This window comes from Micropterus dolomieu, linkage group LG05, assembly GCF_021292245.1.
Source record: "Micropterus dolomieu isolate WLL.071019.BEF.003 ecotype Adirondacks linkage group LG05, ASM2129224v1, whole genome shotgun sequence".
Lineage (NCBI taxonomy): Eukaryota > Metazoa > Chordata > Actinopteri > Centrarchiformes > Centrarchidae > Micropterus > Micropterus dolomieu.
Genome location: NC_060154.1, coordinates 9,428,663 through 9,448,666, shown reverse-complemented (window position 1 = coordinate 9,448,666; position 20,004 = coordinate 9,428,663). Strand labels below are relative to the sequence as shown.

Genomic DNA, 20,004 nt, shown 5'->3' with positions numbered 1-20,004 from the left:
CTTTTAACTAGCCATATAGTTATGTATTTTAAGTGTTGTTGTTGTTGTTGTTATTTGTTTATTTTATTCTATTTTTTACTGTGAAGCACTTTGTGACCCCTCTTGTCTGTGAAGGGTGCTATATAAATAAAGTTTACTTACTTACTTACTTACTTTGGATGTGAGTCAAAATACATATCTTGCTTTTTTTTTTTTCTTTTTTTCTTTTTTTTTTTTTTTTACAAATGTAAGAAATGCCCCCCTTATTTAAAAATGTGCCCCAGTCTGGCCCCCACCCCACCCCAAAATAAGTCTTTCTAAACCTGCCCCTGAATGCATGAGACCAGAACTACGTTGATCTAGCTTTTGCTGTAAAGATACTTCATCTCACCTAAAATGACAGCAAAACCTACACACTTTGACAGCTCCACACACACACGTTCACAAACACACACACACTCCTGCCAACACGGTGCATACTCCACCTTTGTGTGAACCCGCATCAGTTATTATGGGCGTAGGAAGCAGCAGCTTCTCTGACAACACAAACACAGCGTGAAGCAACCACAGTCTGGGTGGAGCCGGTCGTTCACATCTGAAACACCATAATTTGGCAACGGATTGAAGATAATTATCACCTTACAGTTGTTGTTCCCATCAACACATGTCTGCCTTTGGCAAGATGAATTGGATTGACTAATTGTGCCTTTAACCTTTCTGATCTGCTGACTGTCATCAGCCCGTTAGGTCATTATTTCATCCTCGCTCTGATGACTCTGGATATGAAAGAAATACAGAAGTAGCTTTGCATAGTGAGTGTGTGTGCGTGTGTGTGCGTGTGTGTGTGTGTGTGCGTGTGTGTGCGTGTGTGTGTGTGTTCTTGTTTCACGTACTGCATCTGTGGGAGTATGAGGAAGTACATTTTTGAATGTTGCAGTGGATGTGCTGTAGGTTGGCTGGCTGCTGTTGGCTGTTAACCGTCCCGCTGTGTGATGGCTAAAGTCTGAAGAGGTCAACCTGTGGATTTTAACGACACACAAACAAACACACACTCTCTGGACAGTGGAAACCTGAGGAGGAGAAGAGGCCCACTGGGACAATGGTACAGTACCACACCGTCATTTTGCTGTCTCACACGCCTTCAGACAGACTGTGTGTACACTCCTAAAACTAGCGCTTATGTATCTTGAGTTTTCTCATTCACGTACATTTAAGGTGATCTCACGCTTGCTTGATTCTTAATGCTTTGTTTCCAAAAACAACTGTTTTAAAGAGTTTTCTGTTTGTAAAAGTGACAACAGCTCACGATTAACTGCATTTCATTTCAGTAGTTCCTATTTGACAAACCACAAGAGGGTATTTCAAGTTTTAACGTTAGTTTCTTAGATGATGTGGGATGTGATAGTTTTTCTTAAAAGGCCATCTCTGCAGGGAAATTCAGCTCCCTTAAAGCAGCAGCAGAGTGAGTTTCCTCTTTTTCAGGACAAATCCTTCATTGAGACAAGCAAAGTACAAAAAAATACTTTGATTGCAGTGTTGTGTACTTTGATTTATGATAACATTGATTTGGATTTGGACTCATGAAGTTCATATAGTCTAAAACAGGACAAAGAATCGACAAAAATGTGGTGTTCATGTTCATAAAACAAGCAGAAAAAATACAGTATCTTGATTATGCCATGAACTGATTGAGCTGTACTGTAATCTGAGGTTATAAGATTTGTCTCATATCGTGTTTGGTGCAATCAGGGCCGGGGGTCTGCAGGCAGTTGCAGGAAGAGAACCGGTAGCATGTACAAAGTTTATAGGGTTTCACAAGAGGCAGAGATGAGGTGTGAGAGGGGGAAGTGGACTACAGGAGAGGCCTAGTTTCTGTCACAACACTTCCTCCTCACACAATGGTCCTCACACATCTAAACTTGCGTAGTCTTGCAACATATGGCCAAAAGTCTTCTCTTAATATCTCCTAAATGTATGAGTGAAGACCTCCAAAATGTGCAGATAAAATAAATGTATATATATATATATATATATATATACACAATACAACTGCCAGTGTACTCATTCTTATCTTAGACACCTTTATGATTTAATGTAAGGTAAAGGCTTATATCTGCATAATTTGTCCATTTAAATATGACAAATAATGGCTGTGTGACGCGAGTTAAAGGGTCAGCCTGTTTTTTTTCAACAACTGCACAGAAGGTTCCGGGTGTTGTGACTTTTGTGAAAACCACAGCACGACAGAAGTGACTAGCATTTTGTTTGTGGTTCTCAAGGCATCTGAAATTTGCATTTTTAACTCAATAGCAATGTCTCTCTAGTAACTTTTCAGTGTCTAAAGAGTAGAAAGTTTTTCTCAATGAAAACTGCCCCCAGTGATATCAATGGATCTTTACAAATGTCAGGATATAAAAATAAGAGACAGATAGATAGGCTTAGTCACAATAAACTGTATTGCAGGACCTATGAGTCATGTGTTGCATGTGTAATAATGTCACATAATATTTATTTGTGTAGCACATTTTAAAGAGACTAAAAACCCCATGCTAAACCAGTAAAATAACATAAATAATTGGAACACTGGAAGCTTCGATTGATTAATCAAAAGAGTCAAAAGAGATGGTGTACAGAAAGACTACTTCATACACAAATGCAAGTTTTTAGTAAATATTTAAAGGAAGTCAACAGGGAGGCTGTTCCAGAGTTTGTGTGACAGTTTTAATTCTAGACTTGCAGATCTAGATTACTAGACTGTTCCAGATCTGAGGCTACGATTGATTTCAAATGTAGCCTTGTGTTTATGCCTGTGATCTCTGGACAAATACTTGTGCGGCAGTGAACACCCTCTGGTCAAAGAATCAGATTCAACTGTGTTCAGAGAGAACTTTTGGACATTTAAGAAGTCCCACGATTGCATACAAGGTCACTGGAAAGACATGTCCAGGCCCATTGAAGATACTGAAATTGAGCAGAAAGTTAGCTTGTATCAAGGGGCTATTTGAATGTGCTTCATAAACATACAGAACCGAGGGGGTAAAGGAGAGATAATGGATGGAAATAACATAAAGAACCAGAGTTTCTGGTCAGTTTTAACTGAACACAAACACACAGGTAAACTCCCACAGACACGGCCCGTTGCTAGCTAGCTTACAGCTAACGAATGTTGGTACACTGGCTGTTTGGAGCAAATAAACACAAACAGGACAGCGGCAAATTTGTTTCGCTTTCTGTTTGCACACACCTCAAGAATCACCTCTTGATAAGTTTGCAAAGCTATCATGTGACCCTCCTGTCATGAGATGAGGGGAATTTAACTGTTGTGGTGTTCAGCTAGTGATCCATGTTCACTCAGGTGAAGAGAAGGCTGGTCACAGTTTTACATACATCATCACTTTATGCAACAAGCAGCAAAATATCCTGTAGTCAGCACCTCATGTTTGGAAAAAAAATCACAGATTTAACAGTAGCAGGGATTTAAAACTGCTGGGTTTTCTTCTGTGGACATTATAAGGACAGTTTTTTTTAAATCTTGTAGCACTACCTGATCAAATGTGAAAATCTACATTATGTGTTGTTGTTCTAGTCTAGTTAAAGAATAACACTGCTGATATTCTCTATTTTTCTTTTTGTCAAAAAATAAAATCCATGGAAAGATCAAAACCATGAATTTATCTTAATAACAAGTATAGCCTGATAAAGCATATTCTTCTGCACCATAGACCCCATTATTGTCCAGAAACTATTAAAAGCAATTCCCTCTGTTGCACTGGGTGAATATGTGACCTTCATTATGATGAACATAGGCCCAAGCGTGTGTTAATCCGCTTGTGACTCATTTTTAAAGATTTATATTTTCAGTATGAACCAATGGGCTTTGGACTTACACAGACAGTATAGGGAAGTCAGAAAGTATTGAGAGAAGAACTAACCAACTGCTGGTTTTGTTTTTTTGGAGGGATTTGTTGTTAGTAAGAAAAATATAGAGTAAAAACAGATATATCCTTTGAGTCTATATTATACATTTGCTGTAAATTAGCCCAACCATGACAAAGATGACATTTTTAACAGAATGATAGCTTTGCTGTTGCTGGTTTTCATGGGTTTTAATTTTCCCTTGAGGGTATTTAAATTTAGATATAAAAATTCACACTTACTGACACCACATGTCACATATGCTGTTCAATATGCATCTGTTTAATCCAAGACGTATTCAAGCTACAGTACATGCCATGTCTTTTGATGAAATATTAAGACGCTTATTGCAACTTTTGTCCACATTTCCATGTTATAAACTTATACTGTCATATTTGGTGTCTTTTGTTAAAATAAATTCTATGATATAAGAAATAAATTACAAATGAAAATGTCACATTAATTACAAAAGAAGTGAAAGCAACCATCTAAACATATATGGCTGGAAGTGACTTGGATGGCTCTGATGCTAACAACACCTGTGCTAAAATGAAACAGGTATTAAAGTGTTTCTTGTTATCTGCAACTCTTCCCTTTATAATGTCATGGTATGAATATTTTTTTCTGTTGACTGGCTGCATAGAGGTACAGCATGTGAAGCTTGTCCCTGTCAAGTAGTGAATGTTGAAGCCCCAGACCACAGCCCAACCACGTGCCAATGAAAAGACCGGTTAAGACACACATCAAACAGACCAGCATCTTTTAGGGAAAACCAAGATGCAGGAGATGAGTTCAGTTCATGGTTCTGTAAGAATGTGTCAAAATCTATGGTCTGCCTGATGTCCTCTTTATTGCATAGAAACACACATCATTTCACAAAAATTGTTTAGTTATAGCCGCCGTTAATGTTTCACATCATTCATATGACGAGGTCCTGTATATTCTCGGGCAGATTACAAAGCCTGGTGATGCTTCTCTAAAATGTCTAAGTTAGAAAATGAGCTCACCTCATCTTTGACCCGTTTCTTGGCAACCAGGCCCAGCTTCCTGTAATGACAACCACAATGAGTTAAAGCACATCTATGTTGATGCCAAATTTGTCTTTGTCATACTTCATTAGACACCCCCAAAGTTTTCAGTGCTCTTCATATATCATGATAACATGTTTGTTTCCTTTTGCTTGTTGGTTTTGTTTGTATGCTTAATTGTTTCTTTATTTTTCTGTGTTTCTTTATCATTGTTTGTTTGTTAGTTCCCTTGTTGTTTGTTTGTTTCTTGTTTCATTGTTAGTCCCTTTCTTTCTTTCTTTCTTTTACTTTTTTCCTTTTCTTAATTTTTGTGTCTTTATTGTTGTTTGTTCCTTTTCTCCTTTGCTTGTTTGTGTTTCTTTCTGTCTGTCTTTCTAACTTCTGTTCGATTCATCTTAAGAGCTTTTAGAAGTGTGCACTTGAACTTAAAGGCACAATAAAGTTGAGGGACTTAAAGACACAGATTTCAGAACAAGTTTTCAAAATCCAACCAGAGTCTGCGATATAATGACAATCATTCAGTCAATTTCAGTCTCAAGTATAGGCCAAGCATCAAAAACTCTGGTTTCACAACAGCATTATTTGTTTGACCTTCCCTGTTCATTAAATGCACCTGACTTTCAAAATCCATGCCCTGAGTTTGTAACACAAACTTCTTTCTGCAAAGAAGATCTAGTCTCCAATCCCAAACAGCATCTGAATCTTTTCAAACTTTGGAAAGGTCCCTCCAGAGCCACAGACGACATTATACAACTGTTTTCACAGGCTCAGTGGTAGTCCTCATGACAAGTAAATTATTCAACATAATAAGCAGCATCTCTTTATCTCTCTGGTGTTTGATTCAGGCTAAGTACCACTGGCAAAGTCAAAATGTAAAGCAAAGCGGAGTGGATGACATGGTCCTGTTGTCCAAGATCACTGAGGACGCCATTGTGGAAAACCTCAAGAAAAGATTCTTGGACGACTTCATCTTTGTATCCTACAAGCTGATATTCATTTGTATTTTTATTTTTATTTATAAGTTTTTTAAATGCAGGCCAGTCTTGGAATTGTATACTGTGATCTTGAATTTAAACAATTAAACTCCATGGAAATTAGAAAGATTAACAACAGCTACAATGGAAGCTAATTGTCATCCTAACATTAGAGTAGTGGTTCTCAAAGGGTGATCCAGAGGATCCCCAACAAAATGGGGAATCATTTATTTTTAATTCCATCCATAAGTAACACAGTAACCGAACGTATGACTGTTTTGGTCATGGTTTTCATACACTTTCTGTAATAAAACATAAAACAAACATCCAAATGTCATGTGTGCCAAAATCAGATGGGCGATCCTGAGACAAAATCTTGACCCATGGTCTAATTCGTGTCCTTGATGTGAAAAACTTTGAGAACCACTGTTTGGGAGCCTTCTGGACAGGAAATCATAATGACTGTGGGACAGGAAGTTCAGCCATTATGTGTCAATAATGTGTGTCATAAAATCTGAGCCTCTACCTTTACCTTATATCACTCAAAAGCAATACAAATTTGAGAGATTAATGAAAATGTCATCATAATTTGATGAAATGTGGAGACTTAGTGTTGTGTACCCTTTTTGATATATGTCAAACACATTTTCTTCCCTAGCTTCTGTTACAGTCCTATATGTCACACTCATACGTTCATCCCCACCTTATCCCCACCTCCATATGCTGACCAAAAGCAGCAATATACAGTCAAACAATCAAGCAAACATATAAGGGCATATTTACAATGAATTCACTCTTCCTCTTCTGCATTCACTGTGTGACTCAATAGCTCACTTCCGTCTTATCAGAGAACAGTTGAACTGCAAACCCATATTTAGAGTGAGAGGAAGAAAATCACATCAAATATATACTCAGCTGATGTCAACTCAAGTAAAATTACACTCCAGCAAAACGTTAGGATCACAATGGATTTATAAATTGATTGGACTATTAGTAGATAACATGATTCTTTACAAATCATTAACTACTAATTTGCAGTAATTAGACATTAAGTAAAGGATATCTGTGGTTGGAGCTACCCTTCTGCATGCTCTGACTTTTTAGGTAGTTTGTTTAACACAGTAATCAGGAAGTATAGATTGTTTAATAAGCATGTAATGGTCAGGGCCATCACACAGGTTTTTAGAAATACTATGTTCATTGTGTCGGTCAGTCCACTACTTTGGCTCAGACTGAAATATCTCAACAATTACTGGATGGATTGCCATGAAATTTGGTACATACATTCATGTCCCCTTCAGTATGAATTGTAATAACTTTGTTAATCCTTTGACTCTATGTCTAGCACCATCGTCAGGTCAAAATTTAAATTTGTTCTATACTTTTGTTTATGACCAAATACCTGCAAAACAAGTGACATTCCAATCAGACTCAGCTATACTTTGTGTATGTTACACTTTGTGTTTAGTGCTAATTAACAAATGTTAGCATGCTAACACGCTAAACTAACATAGTAAACATTACAGTACTTTGCAATGGCACAATACAGCCTCAGGGACGAAAGACTAAACGTAGTCAAATTTAAAGACCTTTGAGGGCATTTTATGAAAATGTCAGTGAAAATCTCAAAGACACTTTTGTGATACTTTAGAAACAATCTCGCCGTTATGTCTTGTTCACCAGAGAGCACCTCACTCACTTTGACTTCACTTGCCCTGTAAAATGTCAGTTCATATATTAGTCACAGTTCTGTAATAATCAGATTTTTTTTCCAAAATGTTAGTTAAAGTTATGCATTTGTGTACACAAAAAAAATATATTGAATTATATACAGTGGCCTATTAAATATTAGATTTTTAAAGTATGATATCGAAAAAAGGCAATGTTGGTATCTTGGCGGCACGTGGTGCAGTAGCGCTGTCGTCTCAAGACGCAAGAAGGTTGCGGATTCAAACCCCGGTTGCCCCGGCCTTCCTGTGTGGAGTTTGCATGTTCTCCCTGTGTCTGTGTGGGTTTTCTCTGGGTGCTCCAGTTTCCCCCACCATCAAAAACATGTTAGGTAGGTTCTCCAGTCAGTGCCGTTTGACCTGACATGGCATCTCAAACTGGAGTTGGTCCCTGGGCGCTGTACTGTGGCTGCCCACTGCTCCCTTCAAGGGATGGGTTAAATGCAGAGGATGAATTTTGCAATGTGTATGTGACAATAAAGTACGTTCTTCTTCTTCTTGGCTCTATTGGAAATGTACAGCAAGTTCTAGAGGTGATTTACACATGTATTTATCCATCTCGCTCCTGAACTCCTCCTCTCAGACATACATCGGCCCTGTATTGATATCAGTTAACCCATTTAAACAGATGCCCTATTTCACTGACAGAGAGATCGAGCTTTACCAAGGAGCTGTGAGTAAAACTCTTTCGTATTTCATTCCTTTATTCCTTTGAATTTGTGGTGCTGCGGTTCAAACCATTGTTGGATACTAATTCTCTCTATTTGTCTCTTTAGGCCCAATATGAGAATCCACCCCACATCTACGCCTTAACTGATAACATGTACAGAAACATGATGATTGATGGAGAGAATCAATGTGTCATCATTAGGTGATCACAACAGCCCTGTTTTGTTTTTCTTTTCAGCGTTTTCATTTTCTCACATTAGACTGTGTGTGTCTTGTTTGGTGTTGGTTGTGTTCTGTTATTTTGTAATGAAGCATGTGTTGTCATATGCTGATCTAATTGGAGTTATGTTATTTTGTCCTATTTTTCATGGCATTATGGTGCTGTTGTAGCGGTGAGAGTGGTGCCGGAAAGACAGTGGCTGCCAAATACATCATGGGTTACATTTCCAAAGTATCTGGAGGAGGATCGAAAGTTCAGGTGGAGAGGCAGCACACAATAACTATTAAAGTTCCAGCAGCATAGGGTGGAAGTATTTCTGTTGTGTCTCATGCTCTACCATTGTGTGTATTGCAGCATGTAAAAGACATCATCCTACAGTCAAATCCTCTGCTGGAAGCTTTCGGGAATGCCAAGACCGTCCGCAACAACAACTCTAGTCGTTTTGTGAGTATGATCTTTACTTCAAAACCTACTGTGGAAGCAAGTTAAAGAGTTTACAATTGTGAGAAATGCACTTTTCACCTACATTTATAGTCATTAAAAAGGATTTGACAAAATCTTGCCATTCAGTAACTGTTCTGGAGCTTAAAATCCTATCACATTATATGATTGTAGATGTTTAAATTTAAACTTTTCGTTTTTTATCACGTGTTATGATGATGTCATGATGTCACAGAGCTGCTAGCTTTGCTGTAGACTTGTAGTGTTGAAAAACTGACAACACAGACCGACCAAGATCAACACCATCTCAATGCGGATGCTGGTATGCGGTGTAACAAAACATATCTACACTAAAGACCACTAACAGAGAGAAATAAGAATATTTGAAAAAATTATAAGCATTTTATATATCATTCACTGACATATAATGAACCCTGTGGCTAGAAAGAGAGCTAAAACCACTGACACATTAGGAAGTCAACAGATACTAATAACACGCCTCCTAATACATGTTGGAAAGCTTTTTCAAATAATGCAATGTGAAAAATGATGCTGCCAGCTAAACTCTGTCTTAGCACCTTAAAGATCTTAGAAACAGCATCTTAATCTAGGTACAACTCTGTCTGCAAAAAGGTTGTATGATAAAGCTGAAGGCTCCACAACGGCTACTAAATGGACCTTGTGGTGAGATTGTTTGGTCAACTGCTGTTTCCAAGATCAAGAATTCACTTTCAGTCTCAATCAGAAGATTGAATGACTCATTTCATAAGATGCAACAGCATTGCAGACTTGCTCCATCTAAAGCTGATTTCTCAAACTGCTGTCTGTGAACTAATTATTATTTTCATTATGATTAGTCTACCGATTATTTCCACAGATGATCGATTATCATTGGTCGATGAAATGTCAGAAATAATTGACTAATTTTCACAAAAAAAGGCTGTCGTTTTTGTCAAACTAACTGTCCAAACCCCAAAGATATTTAATTGACCATCACATAAGACAAAAAAATAAGCAAACCCTCACAATTGAGAAGCTAAAACTCAAGATTGTTTAGCATTTTTGTGTGAAAAATAACATCTTAATAACTGTCAATCGACTAATCGTTTCAGCTCAAATGGGAACATAACAATATTTACTGGTCATGTTATCCAAAGAAATTATAAAATCAAAGATCTAAAAGAGAAAAATAAATGACTTAGTCTTTAATTGTGCTGTTACAATGCAGCACAGTAGCATTGTTTCAGCTAATGCTGTTGGTTTGATGCATAAAAAAGACATTTCACTTCATCCCCTGTTTCTCATCAGCGGGGTCCTCTAAATTCACACCTATCAACCACATGAGCGTGCATGTCTGCATCTTTAGTGCATCAATTTGTTAAGTTTCCTGTCATACTCGATGTGTCACGCATGATTGGGTCAATGTAGGCTGTCTAGCACATGTAGCAAGTTATTTATAAAACTAAGGTTTAATGGTATCTTCTTAGCTTGTATTTATTGATTGATAAGGTTTTAGTAGTGTGTCAGGCTGAGTGTACAATAAGGGGAAATTTGCCTTCCCTGCACCTGTTGAGTTTACCACATTTGACAGATTTATCTGTTGACAGCCTGTTTGTCACCTCTGATTGTTGACTTTGATTTTGCATCTACCAGGGGAAATACTTTGAGATTCAGTTCAGTAGAGGGGGAGAGCCAGACGGTGGAAAAATCTCAAACTTCCTGCTGGAGAAGTCGAGGGTGGTGAGCCAGAATGAGAGCGAGAGGAACTTCCACATTTACTATCAGGTCAGAGGCTGACAAGATCCATGCACAGATGGTCACAGATCAGTCACAATTGCCTTAAAAAAAACTAGCTCTTCAGCTCTTCTACCCCCACTTTTGTCTTCCAGCTGATAGAGGGCGCCAATGATCAGCAGAAAGAGGGTCTAGGCATCATGACCCCAGACTACTACTACTACCTCAATCAGTCTGGGACATACAAGGTGGATGGGACCAATGACAGCAAAGACTTCCAAGAGACTATGGTACATATTGTATGCAAGAGGTGGTTCCCAAGCAGATGGCTGGGATCCCTCTGACTCTGAGAGGTCACAAGATAAATTGTAGAGGCCATGCATTGATTAAATAAATAATAAGAAAGATGCAAAAACACTATTCTACAACACAAATGTATGCTATTTTGTTTTACTTTTCTCTAACCTTTGCTTTAACCGCTTTTGACGTTTATCAATTATTCACATTAAACAATCTAAGAAATTTGGAGGGAAGTATCACTATTTCATGCAACATTTGGTATATTGTGAAAATTGCAGGTTCATATTGGGATTTAGTAGTGCAAATATTCCCAGACAAAGTTACAATTAATTGCCACAAACCAATGGGTTTCATGCCCAGGGCTGAGGCTGGTGCCCGGTTGGTAATCCAGCCTTGAAGGAACACAGTGACATGGATTTCACAATGCTGTTATCACAATAACATTATAGACTATATCATGACTATGGAAAATATCATTACTTGCAAGCAGATGTCTGTTAAAATCATCCAACAGCATAGTTCGCCCAAAACATGTTTTAACATAATTTTCTCACTATTATTTTCTTCCCTACCTTTAGCGTGACATCTAACCAGTTCTGCAGAGAGTTTATTAGTTAGTAGTTTGATTATCTGGTGTCTGAGATGCCAGTCTCCAGAATTTCTTCCGCCTCTCAAATGCAATGGAGTTTAGAATTTCATTTGTGGTGCTAACAGCATTAACAAATTATGTTTAAAAAGATTCAATAGCAATATGACTTCCTAAAAACAATGCCTCTGTTACTCTGTAACAGTTTTACTTGGAGCTAGTTTCTACTGAAGTAGTAGTCCCTAAGTACTTCGAGGGCCTCCAAAACAGTGAGGGACTCCTCCTCCTGCTCCTTCAGCTATTCTTTCAGCTGGGCAGTCTCTCTCTGTAGGGTTTGATTGACTTCTTCCTCAGCCTTGAGAGCCTGTAAAACAGTGCAGGACTTCTCCTCCTGCAACTTTTTGTTCAGCTGGGCAGTGTTGCTTTGGAGGGCCTGATTGGCCACTAACTCATCCTTGGGTTTGGTGGAAAGCTTGAGGTCAGTAAGGTCAATTGTCCCAGTGTTCTTTTAAGGACCTCCAGCTCTTGACGGAGGGCAACCTGCTCACCCCTCAGCCCCCAGATGAGCTCCTGATCCACTCTAACCCTTTTAGCTTAAGACTTTTTCTCTGCCTCACGTTCTCGCTGAAGGATGTTTTTTTGCTCCTGCAACTGTTGACTCAGCTCCAGTCTCACGCCCTTCTCTTTCTGGAGCTTGTTTGTGAGCTGCTCTACCTTCTTCCACAGAAACTTGTGCTTTCTTGTTTCTGTTTCTGTCTGACCAGTTCCTACTATACAAACACCTGCTGATGTCCCAAAGTGGAATTCCTTTAATAAGTTCCACTGTTATATACATACTGTTGCAACGCCCTATGCTAACAGTTATAATGCTAGAGAAACCAACTGTCATTGGTGAAACAGAGTTAGCCATGAGTTAAACTAACAAAAAAATAAACATTGTTTTTGAACAGCTTCTCTTTTATTCCTGTGTTAAGTGACCATGCTTACACTCAATTGCCAGTTTATTGGGCACACCTACCTAAAACTAATGCAGCCTAATACAACATCCCTGCTGTAAATCATACCTTCTGTTTATGTTTTGGCTAACGTTAGCTAAGTTAAGTGTTGATTCCACTTTCTAGTAGTTTGTGGTGTTGCTGAATTGTCTTGCTGTTCTTGCCCTCCCTGATATACAGTTTCGACAAAACTAAAAACATTTTAAGCCCCATGAAGGTGTGATTTATTGCAAGGGTGTTGTATTAAACTAGTTTTAGCTAGCTAGACGTATCTAATAATAACTGAATGTAGTTTCTATGCTTTGAAGTAGATGTTTTGATGTATAAAATGACTGAGTGAGTGACCTTGTAGTGTATTATAGCCTAATATTCTCCAACCAGAAAGAACAAGACAAAAAAATGGTGTTATAGTAAAATTAAAAATAGCAGCCTATAAGTTTGTTTTGACAATTAAACATTTCCAATAAATTTCACCTATGCTTATTGGGGGAACTGTTTCAAACTGCTGCCCTCACTGTCGGCTTTTGTGTTGTGATGTCCAGGAAGCCATGCAGGTGATTGGGATCCCAGGCAATATCCAGACTCAGGTGCTACAGATCGTCGCAGGCATCCTCCACCTGGGTAACATCAGCTTCATAGAGGCAGGCAACTATGGGCAGGTGGAGAGCACGGACTGTGAGTGAAACACATGCACATACACAAGACACACTTGGATTCACTCATGCATGGATGTGTGCATACATTCCCACCTGGCATATGAAAATTTCTTATTTTCTCCCCAAGGGATATGAGTAAATTAGAGCTCACCATGGCAAAGCAGTCCCATGGCAGACATCCTGCTAAATTTGTGCACATCAACACTACCTTGTTCTTCTTCATTCAGGGTGGGAATTTTACAATCCCACAGTTGCTGTCAGTTGTAAAATTTAAGCTAGACTTTATTCTGTTACATCAGTATTTCAGGCAGTCTGTACTCTTTCAATATTGAAGCTGAACATATCTAAATCTTATTTTGGCAAAATTGATATATTTGTTTTGATTCGAAAGGAATACAACTTTTTGTTTACTCTAGTGCTTGCCTTCCCCGCCTATCTGCTGGGCATCGACCCCAACCGTCTGCAGGACAAACTGACCAGCCGGAAGATGGATTCAAAGTGGGGAGGGAAGTCTGAGTCCATTAATGTGACCCTGAACCAGGAGCAGGCCACATATACAAGGGATGCCCTGGCCAAAGCCCTTTATGCACGAGTCTTTGACTACCTGGTGGAGGTAGTCAAACTTTTTAACACAGTAACAACAAAAACAGATAAAATGAAGTTAAACATCCTCTTTTTATATAACTGAGATATCTATACAAGTTGAAATAATTGCATTTGTATGTAATATTTTCAATCCATCCTTATCCAGGCCATAAATAAAGCCATCCAAAAACCACATGAAGAATTCAGTATTGGAGTACTTGACATTTATGGCTTTGAGATATTCAAGGTTAGTCCTCTTACAACTTACAGCTCCATAATATTTATAGGCAGCCACTAAAATAGCAGATGGTAGTTGTACAGATGGTACAGCACATCAGGGTTTATTTTACTATGGTGATGATCTGACATAGACTGGATTGTGTTCTCCCCCGGCAGAGAAATGGCTTTGAGCAGTTCTGTATCAACTTTGTCAACGAGAAACTGCAACAGATCTTCATTGAACTGACTCTGAAGGCTGAGCAGGTAGCTACAGCGAAATTTAATGCTTTTGTAAATTCTGCCACATCTCTTCCTTGTCTCTTAACATCTGCACTATGGTGAGTAAATGGGGTTCTGTTTGATAGAGACAAGAGTGAGCTTCTGTTTATTTTAATATGAATATGATCCACTGTTTTAAAACATATTTCAATCAGTTTTCCTTTGAGCTCTTTTCTTTGTATGTCTTCAAATTTTCTCTCAGGAAGAATACGTTCATGAAGGCATCAAGTGGACTCCCATTGAGTACTTCAACAACAAGATTGTGTGCGACCTCATTGAAAATAAATTGGTAAGTTCATAACTGCATCACCTTAGCCAAGAAGTCGGTAAATAATTACAGGCTTTACACCGACCAATTTGAAGTGGTTAATAAGAGTGCTTCTCCTGCACTGAACTAGTTGGGTGCTCTACCTCAATAAAACATCAGTTTATGATTCCCAAAAACATTGTCAGAGAAAAAGGAAGCATTCCAGTGGTTGAAAACAGTCAGACAGATAGACAGTTTTGTTCTTTTATTATCTACTTAACATCAAATTATGACTCTTTATACTCTACATTTGCATGGGGGGATCTTTTTTTCTTCCAAGAGATTTTCATATGTGTAAACTCTGTGGCAAGTGGTGATTGTTTAAAGTAAAATTCATCTACATAATCTTCTCCCTGAAGAACCCTCCTGGTATTATGAGCGTGCTGGATGATGTGTGTGCCACCATGCATGCCAAAGGAGATGGTGCAGATGAAAATCTGCTGCAGAAACTGCAGGCCGCTGTGGGAACTCACGAACATTTCAATAACTGGAACTCCGGCTTCGTCATACATCACTATGCTGGCAAGGTAGGAACCAGCCTACCTCCTGTAGCAGAAATACTACCTTTTCACAAGAGTAGGTATTTTATATATTTTAAACGTTAGTGTTGTTGCCTATAATGCTTGTTGGCAGATGTGTGTTGTATTCTGATTAAGGTTTTAGTCACATCAACTGGATGTATTTTTTGCTACATGAACAGCAAACAATCTGTAATTTGCCAGGTAGGGAAAGTTTACAAAGCATTTAAAGTGTCTGGGTTCGTCTCAGGTGTCATATGATATCAACGGCTTCTGTGAGAGAAACCGGGATGTCCTTTTCCCTGACCTCATTGAACTCATGCAAAGCAGTGAATAGTAAGTTTCTTATACCTATCTGATGTTTTTACTTATGTTAGGTTTAGTTAAGAAATGTAGTGGGGAAAAATCTCTTTGAATTTGTCTCTACAGTGATTTCATCCGTAGCTTGTTTCCTGAAAACCTCAACACAGAAAAGAAAGGCAGGCCGACTACAGCCAGCTCAAAGATCAAGGTGAGAATTTAAACTGAGAGAAACCATGAACTAAATATCTGAGGTCCTTTGATCAGTGCACCCCGATGTTTTTCCTCAGTTTGAATATGCAGAAAATAGAATTAAGATGGAGTTTTTTGGGTTGTAACAATGCATTAATAGCGCACTGGTATATCTGACAGAGACAAGCTAATGAACTGGTGAACACACTGATGAAATGCACACCGCACTATATCCGGTGTATCAAACCCAATGAGACAAAACGGCCAAAAGACTGGGAGGAGAGCAGGTTAGCATCCTCACTGTGACAAACATATTATTCACATACACTCAAACATGTAGTAAAGACTTCTTATTGAATGGTGTTATTCCATCTGTTTTTAGGGCTAGGCATCAGGTTGAATACCTGGGACTGAAGGAAAACATACGTGTGAGAAGGGCTGGATTTGCATACCGCAGAGTCTTCAATAAATTTCTGATGAGGTGAGTATATTCCTGCACATGGTTGAAAGGATGCATCCATTTCTGTGGGTTTTTCCTGAAAGAAGAATACAGCTTAACACACACTCTCAAAGTGGCTTGGTGTGTGTGTATCCAGGTATGCCATTCTGACAGCTGAGACATGGCCATCTTGGAGGGGTCCAGAGCAGCAGGGGGTACTTCACCTCCTCCGGTCTGTCAACATGGATAACGACCAGTACCAGCTGGGACGCACCAAGGTCTTTGTCAAGAACCCTGAATCGGTAACAAACCTTTTTATTAATTTCAGTCTGTGTTGAAGTACTGTAAATTTGAGTTACTTGTACTTTACATGAGTATTTCCATTTCATGCTACATTATGCTTCCACTCCACCACAATTCAGAGAAAGGTATTGTGTTGCTTTTTACTCCACTACATTAATTTGATAGTTGTAGAGCTAGTTACTTTACAAATTAATATAGATATGTAATATTTCTTACATAGAAAACATATGATGAGCTTATAGAATACGAGGCATTGTTACAGATGAAACTACTAGTTAATATTAGCTTCACAACAACAGCTCGACAACAGTAAAATGCTACTAAAACATTAATACATCAAATATAAGAACCTACAGGGAAAAATAGACAGACAGGATCACGAATTAGAGATTTCTACTATATTAATAAACCATATAATAATATAAAACTCAAAGGGGCCATTTTTCTGCTTAATTAGTACTTACTTTTAATTCTTAGTACATTTTGAACACAATCCTCGCATAGTTTTACTTATAGGGTATTTATAAACCTGGACCTTATTTCCCCATGTTTTTGTGTGTATGTGACTATGGGAAAACAGTTTTTTAAATTGGTCCAGTATTCAGTATTTACCTCTGCTAAAAAGTGAGATCATTTTTGTTTAATTAGAAGCAGCCACTCCAACGAAACTCCATTGACAAAAATCCTAATTTTAACTCTCTGGTCTACCTACTATATGTAATTGTGTGGCTTTGGTATTTTTAACCTTATAAAACACCAAAGTCATACAATAACACAAACATAGTAACTGATCGAGGCAGCGGTAGACCAGCAACCTTAAGGGAATCTCGTGCCTTTGAACAGAGTGAAATAGCGTCTGCTTCTGATTAAACAAAAAGGATCTTACTCTTTAAATAAAGGTCTATCTCTGTAGGGATCCTTTCTATCATGTATAATGTGAGCCTGTCATGGGCAAAACACGTTTACAACAGTGTTGCTTCTTTTACTTAAAGCAGCTGTAATCAATGTTTTTATAATATCAATACATTAAATGAAGATGTGAAAACAATGTGACAGCGTGAAAGGGGTCTCTTGTAGTTACGATTCACCTTATCAACTTAAAAGGTGATGATGTGTTGTCACAATCACGTTTCCACTGCCCCCTAGTGGCCAAAAATAATTTAAATTGTGGTAATTTTTCTGTGAGCAGAGGCTCGATTAACAAAGAAACGTTTTAATTAACACAAAGAAAATTGCTTCAATACATAAAAAATTACATATATTAAGAGAATAATGATAAATGTAAACTCCTTTCTCACACTGTATGCTCCACAGCTTTTCCTGCTTGAGGAGATGAGGGAGAGGAAGTTTGACACTTTTGCCAGGATCATTCAGAAATCCTGGAGAAGATACATTGCCAGGAAGAAGTATGAACAGATGAGAGAGGAGGGTGAGTTAAAGGGCAAAAACTCTCCACATTGTTCCTACCAAAGTGCACATTTAGAACTGTGATTATAAATGTTTGTCCTCCTTTGCGACACAGCCTCAGACATCCTGTACAACTCGAAGGAGCGGAGGAAGAATAGCATCAACAGAAACTTTGTCGGAGACTACCTCGGTCTTGAGCAGAGGCCTGAGCTACGACAGTTCCTGGCAAAGAGGGAGCGTGTTGACTTTGCTGATTCTGTCACAAAGTTTGATCGCAGGTTCAAGGTAAAACATGCTTTTGTCCTTCAACGAATAAAGCAAAAAGTTATGTTTACTTTAATAAATTTTACCAAGAAGAAAGTTCCTCATCTTAGAGATGTCTCTTTGTGTTTTTCCCCTTTAAATCAATGAGTAAGATTGTGGAAATGACAGAGTTCACACCATACCTCTTCCCCAAAACGTCTTCTGCTTTCTGGCATTGCTCAAGGTTCTCACTTCTTTTTTGGGGTGTTTTTTGTTCCCAACACAGCCTATCAAGAGAGATTTAATCTTGACCCCCAAAGGCATCTATCTGATTGGTCGAGAGAAGGTGAAGAAAGGACCTGAGAAAGGACAGATAAAGGAGGTGCTGAAACGAAAATTGGAGTTTGGAAGCATCAGTGGTGTCTCTCTGAGGTGGGTCTTTAGTTTACAAGAAATACATTACTCCACCTGGTACTAGTAACTTTTGTGGTAGATACTGTGGTTGAAAATACAAGAACTAGAATGATGCCATGTTGTTCAGTAACAACTATATGAGAAACCACTGTTGCAGTAAGAGTGAACATATTAGTCTAAACTGAGAATTCTCAGAACCTTTTTTTTTTTTATAGCTTATCAGTTGAGAACTTGACATTTTCTGGGCCAGTCTCACAAACCGTAATACTACAAAGCAAATGCTCAAGTTACCCTGGAGACATTTTAATCTGAATATGTTTTCCACTGATTTTAACTTAAACTGAAACCTAAGTTCATTTCATTATTGCCATTTTTAAAGCTGGAGTGCAGGACTTTTACATATAAATGAATGTTTGTTACATTCAAGAGTTCACACAATGCTAATAAGGCCTCTCATAGCCATGTAAATCTCTTTATTTCGCAATATACCATAGACACCAGTACATCTGGTAAATCTATAGTCTATACGTCATAAGCGCGTCAACAGTGTTGTGTAATTACTCTCGTTGTCTGCCCCCCTGTCCGGCCCGGTGACAAATCAATACATTTAATAAATTAAATAAATAATAAAACAGACAAAGGAGTATATTAATACTCTATTGTTAAAGTCAAATCTGTCTGGCACAATATGGTATCCAGGTCATCATACTCTATACCAGGCTGCTGGTTTAAAAAAAATAAATAAATAAAAAAAAGGGGGGAGACAAAAGTTTTGAACTGCAGTTTTAAGTACAAGTTTATGCTGTACAGCTTTAATAACTTAAAATGTGCATTTTAAAAATCATTTCAAAAGCTCAAAATGTGAAAGTGTTTCAATGTTTCAGCATTGGCAAATATTTTCTTCAAAAAATGTAAGCTTTTCTTGTTTTCTTTTTAGTTGTCTTTAAGCTCTTAATGTTTTTATTTCTTCAGTACAAGACAAGATGATTTCTTCATCCTACATGAGGTCCAGTACGACAGTCTGCTGGAGTCCAACTTTAAGACAGAGTTCCTCAGCCTTCTCTCAAAACGCTACGAGGAGGTGACCAAGAGAAAACTGACAATCTCCTTCAATGACAGGTAGAGGAGTCTACACTCAGACAGCCGGTATTTGCATAGAAACTCACATACAGTCCCCTCCAAAAGTATTGGAACGGTAAGACAAATTCCTTTGTTTTTGTTGTTCACTGAAGACATTTGGGTTTAAGATCAAAAAAATGAGTATGAGACAAGACTTCAGAATTTCAGCTTTTATTTCCTGGTATTCACATCTAGATGTGTTAAACAACTTAGGACATATCACTGTTTGTATTAGACCACAGCATTCTTAGGTCAGCAAAAGTAATGGAACAAATAATCTTAAAGTAAATAACATTTAATAATTGGTGGCATAACCCTGGCTTGCAATAACTGCCTCAAGCCTGCGACCCATCGACATCACCAAACTGTTGCATTCTTCATTTGTGATGCTATTCCAGGCTTTTACCGCAGCTTCTTTCAGTTCTTGTTTGTTTCGGGGTGTTTCTCCCTTCAGT

The 20,004-nt window shown here is 38.2% G+C and overlaps 1 protein-coding gene across 1 annotated transcript in view; it reads left to right on the top strand.

Moving 5' to 3' along the window:
* Nucleotides 1-931: 931 nt before the first annotated feature.
* The window catches only part of myo1f (myosin IF), a 58,216-nt gene continuing 39,143 nt past the window's right edge, over nucleotides 932-20,004 (top strand). The window contains exons 1-23 of the mRNA XM_046049137.1: nucleotides 932-1,081; nucleotides 5,768-5,896; nucleotides 8,207-8,296; nucleotides 8,400-8,494; nucleotides 8,683-8,770; nucleotides 8,867-8,956; nucleotides 10,607-10,738; nucleotides 10,843-10,977; nucleotides 13,111-13,243; nucleotides 13,641-13,837; nucleotides 13,976-14,056; nucleotides 14,206-14,292; nucleotides 14,510-14,596; nucleotides 14,974-15,141; nucleotides 15,383-15,468; nucleotides 15,562-15,643; nucleotides 15,805-15,911; nucleotides 16,007-16,105; nucleotides 16,221-16,365; nucleotides 17,681-17,795; nucleotides 17,889-18,058; nucleotides 18,303-18,448; nucleotides 19,403-19,549. Of these exons, the coding sequence (XP_045905093.1) occupies nucleotides 1,079-1,081; nucleotides 5,768-5,896; nucleotides 8,207-8,296; nucleotides 8,400-8,494; nucleotides 8,683-8,770; nucleotides 8,867-8,956; nucleotides 10,607-10,738; nucleotides 10,843-10,977; nucleotides 13,111-13,243; nucleotides 13,641-13,837; nucleotides 13,976-14,056; nucleotides 14,206-14,292; nucleotides 14,510-14,596; nucleotides 14,974-15,141; nucleotides 15,383-15,468; nucleotides 15,562-15,643; nucleotides 15,805-15,911; nucleotides 16,007-16,105; nucleotides 16,221-16,365; nucleotides 17,681-17,795; nucleotides 17,889-18,058; nucleotides 18,303-18,448; nucleotides 19,403-19,549 (2,612 nt within the window). The 5' untranslated portion in view covers nucleotides 932-1,078. The remainder of the gene's footprint in view (nucleotides 1,082-5,767; nucleotides 5,897-8,206; nucleotides 8,297-8,399; nucleotides 8,495-8,682; nucleotides 8,771-8,866; nucleotides 8,957-10,606; nucleotides 10,739-10,842; nucleotides 10,978-13,110; nucleotides 13,244-13,640; nucleotides 13,838-13,975; nucleotides 14,057-14,205; nucleotides 14,293-14,509; nucleotides 14,597-14,973; nucleotides 15,142-15,382; nucleotides 15,469-15,561; nucleotides 15,644-15,804; nucleotides 15,912-16,006; nucleotides 16,106-16,220; nucleotides 16,366-17,680; nucleotides 17,796-17,888; nucleotides 18,059-18,302; nucleotides 18,449-19,402; nucleotides 19,550-20,004) is intronic.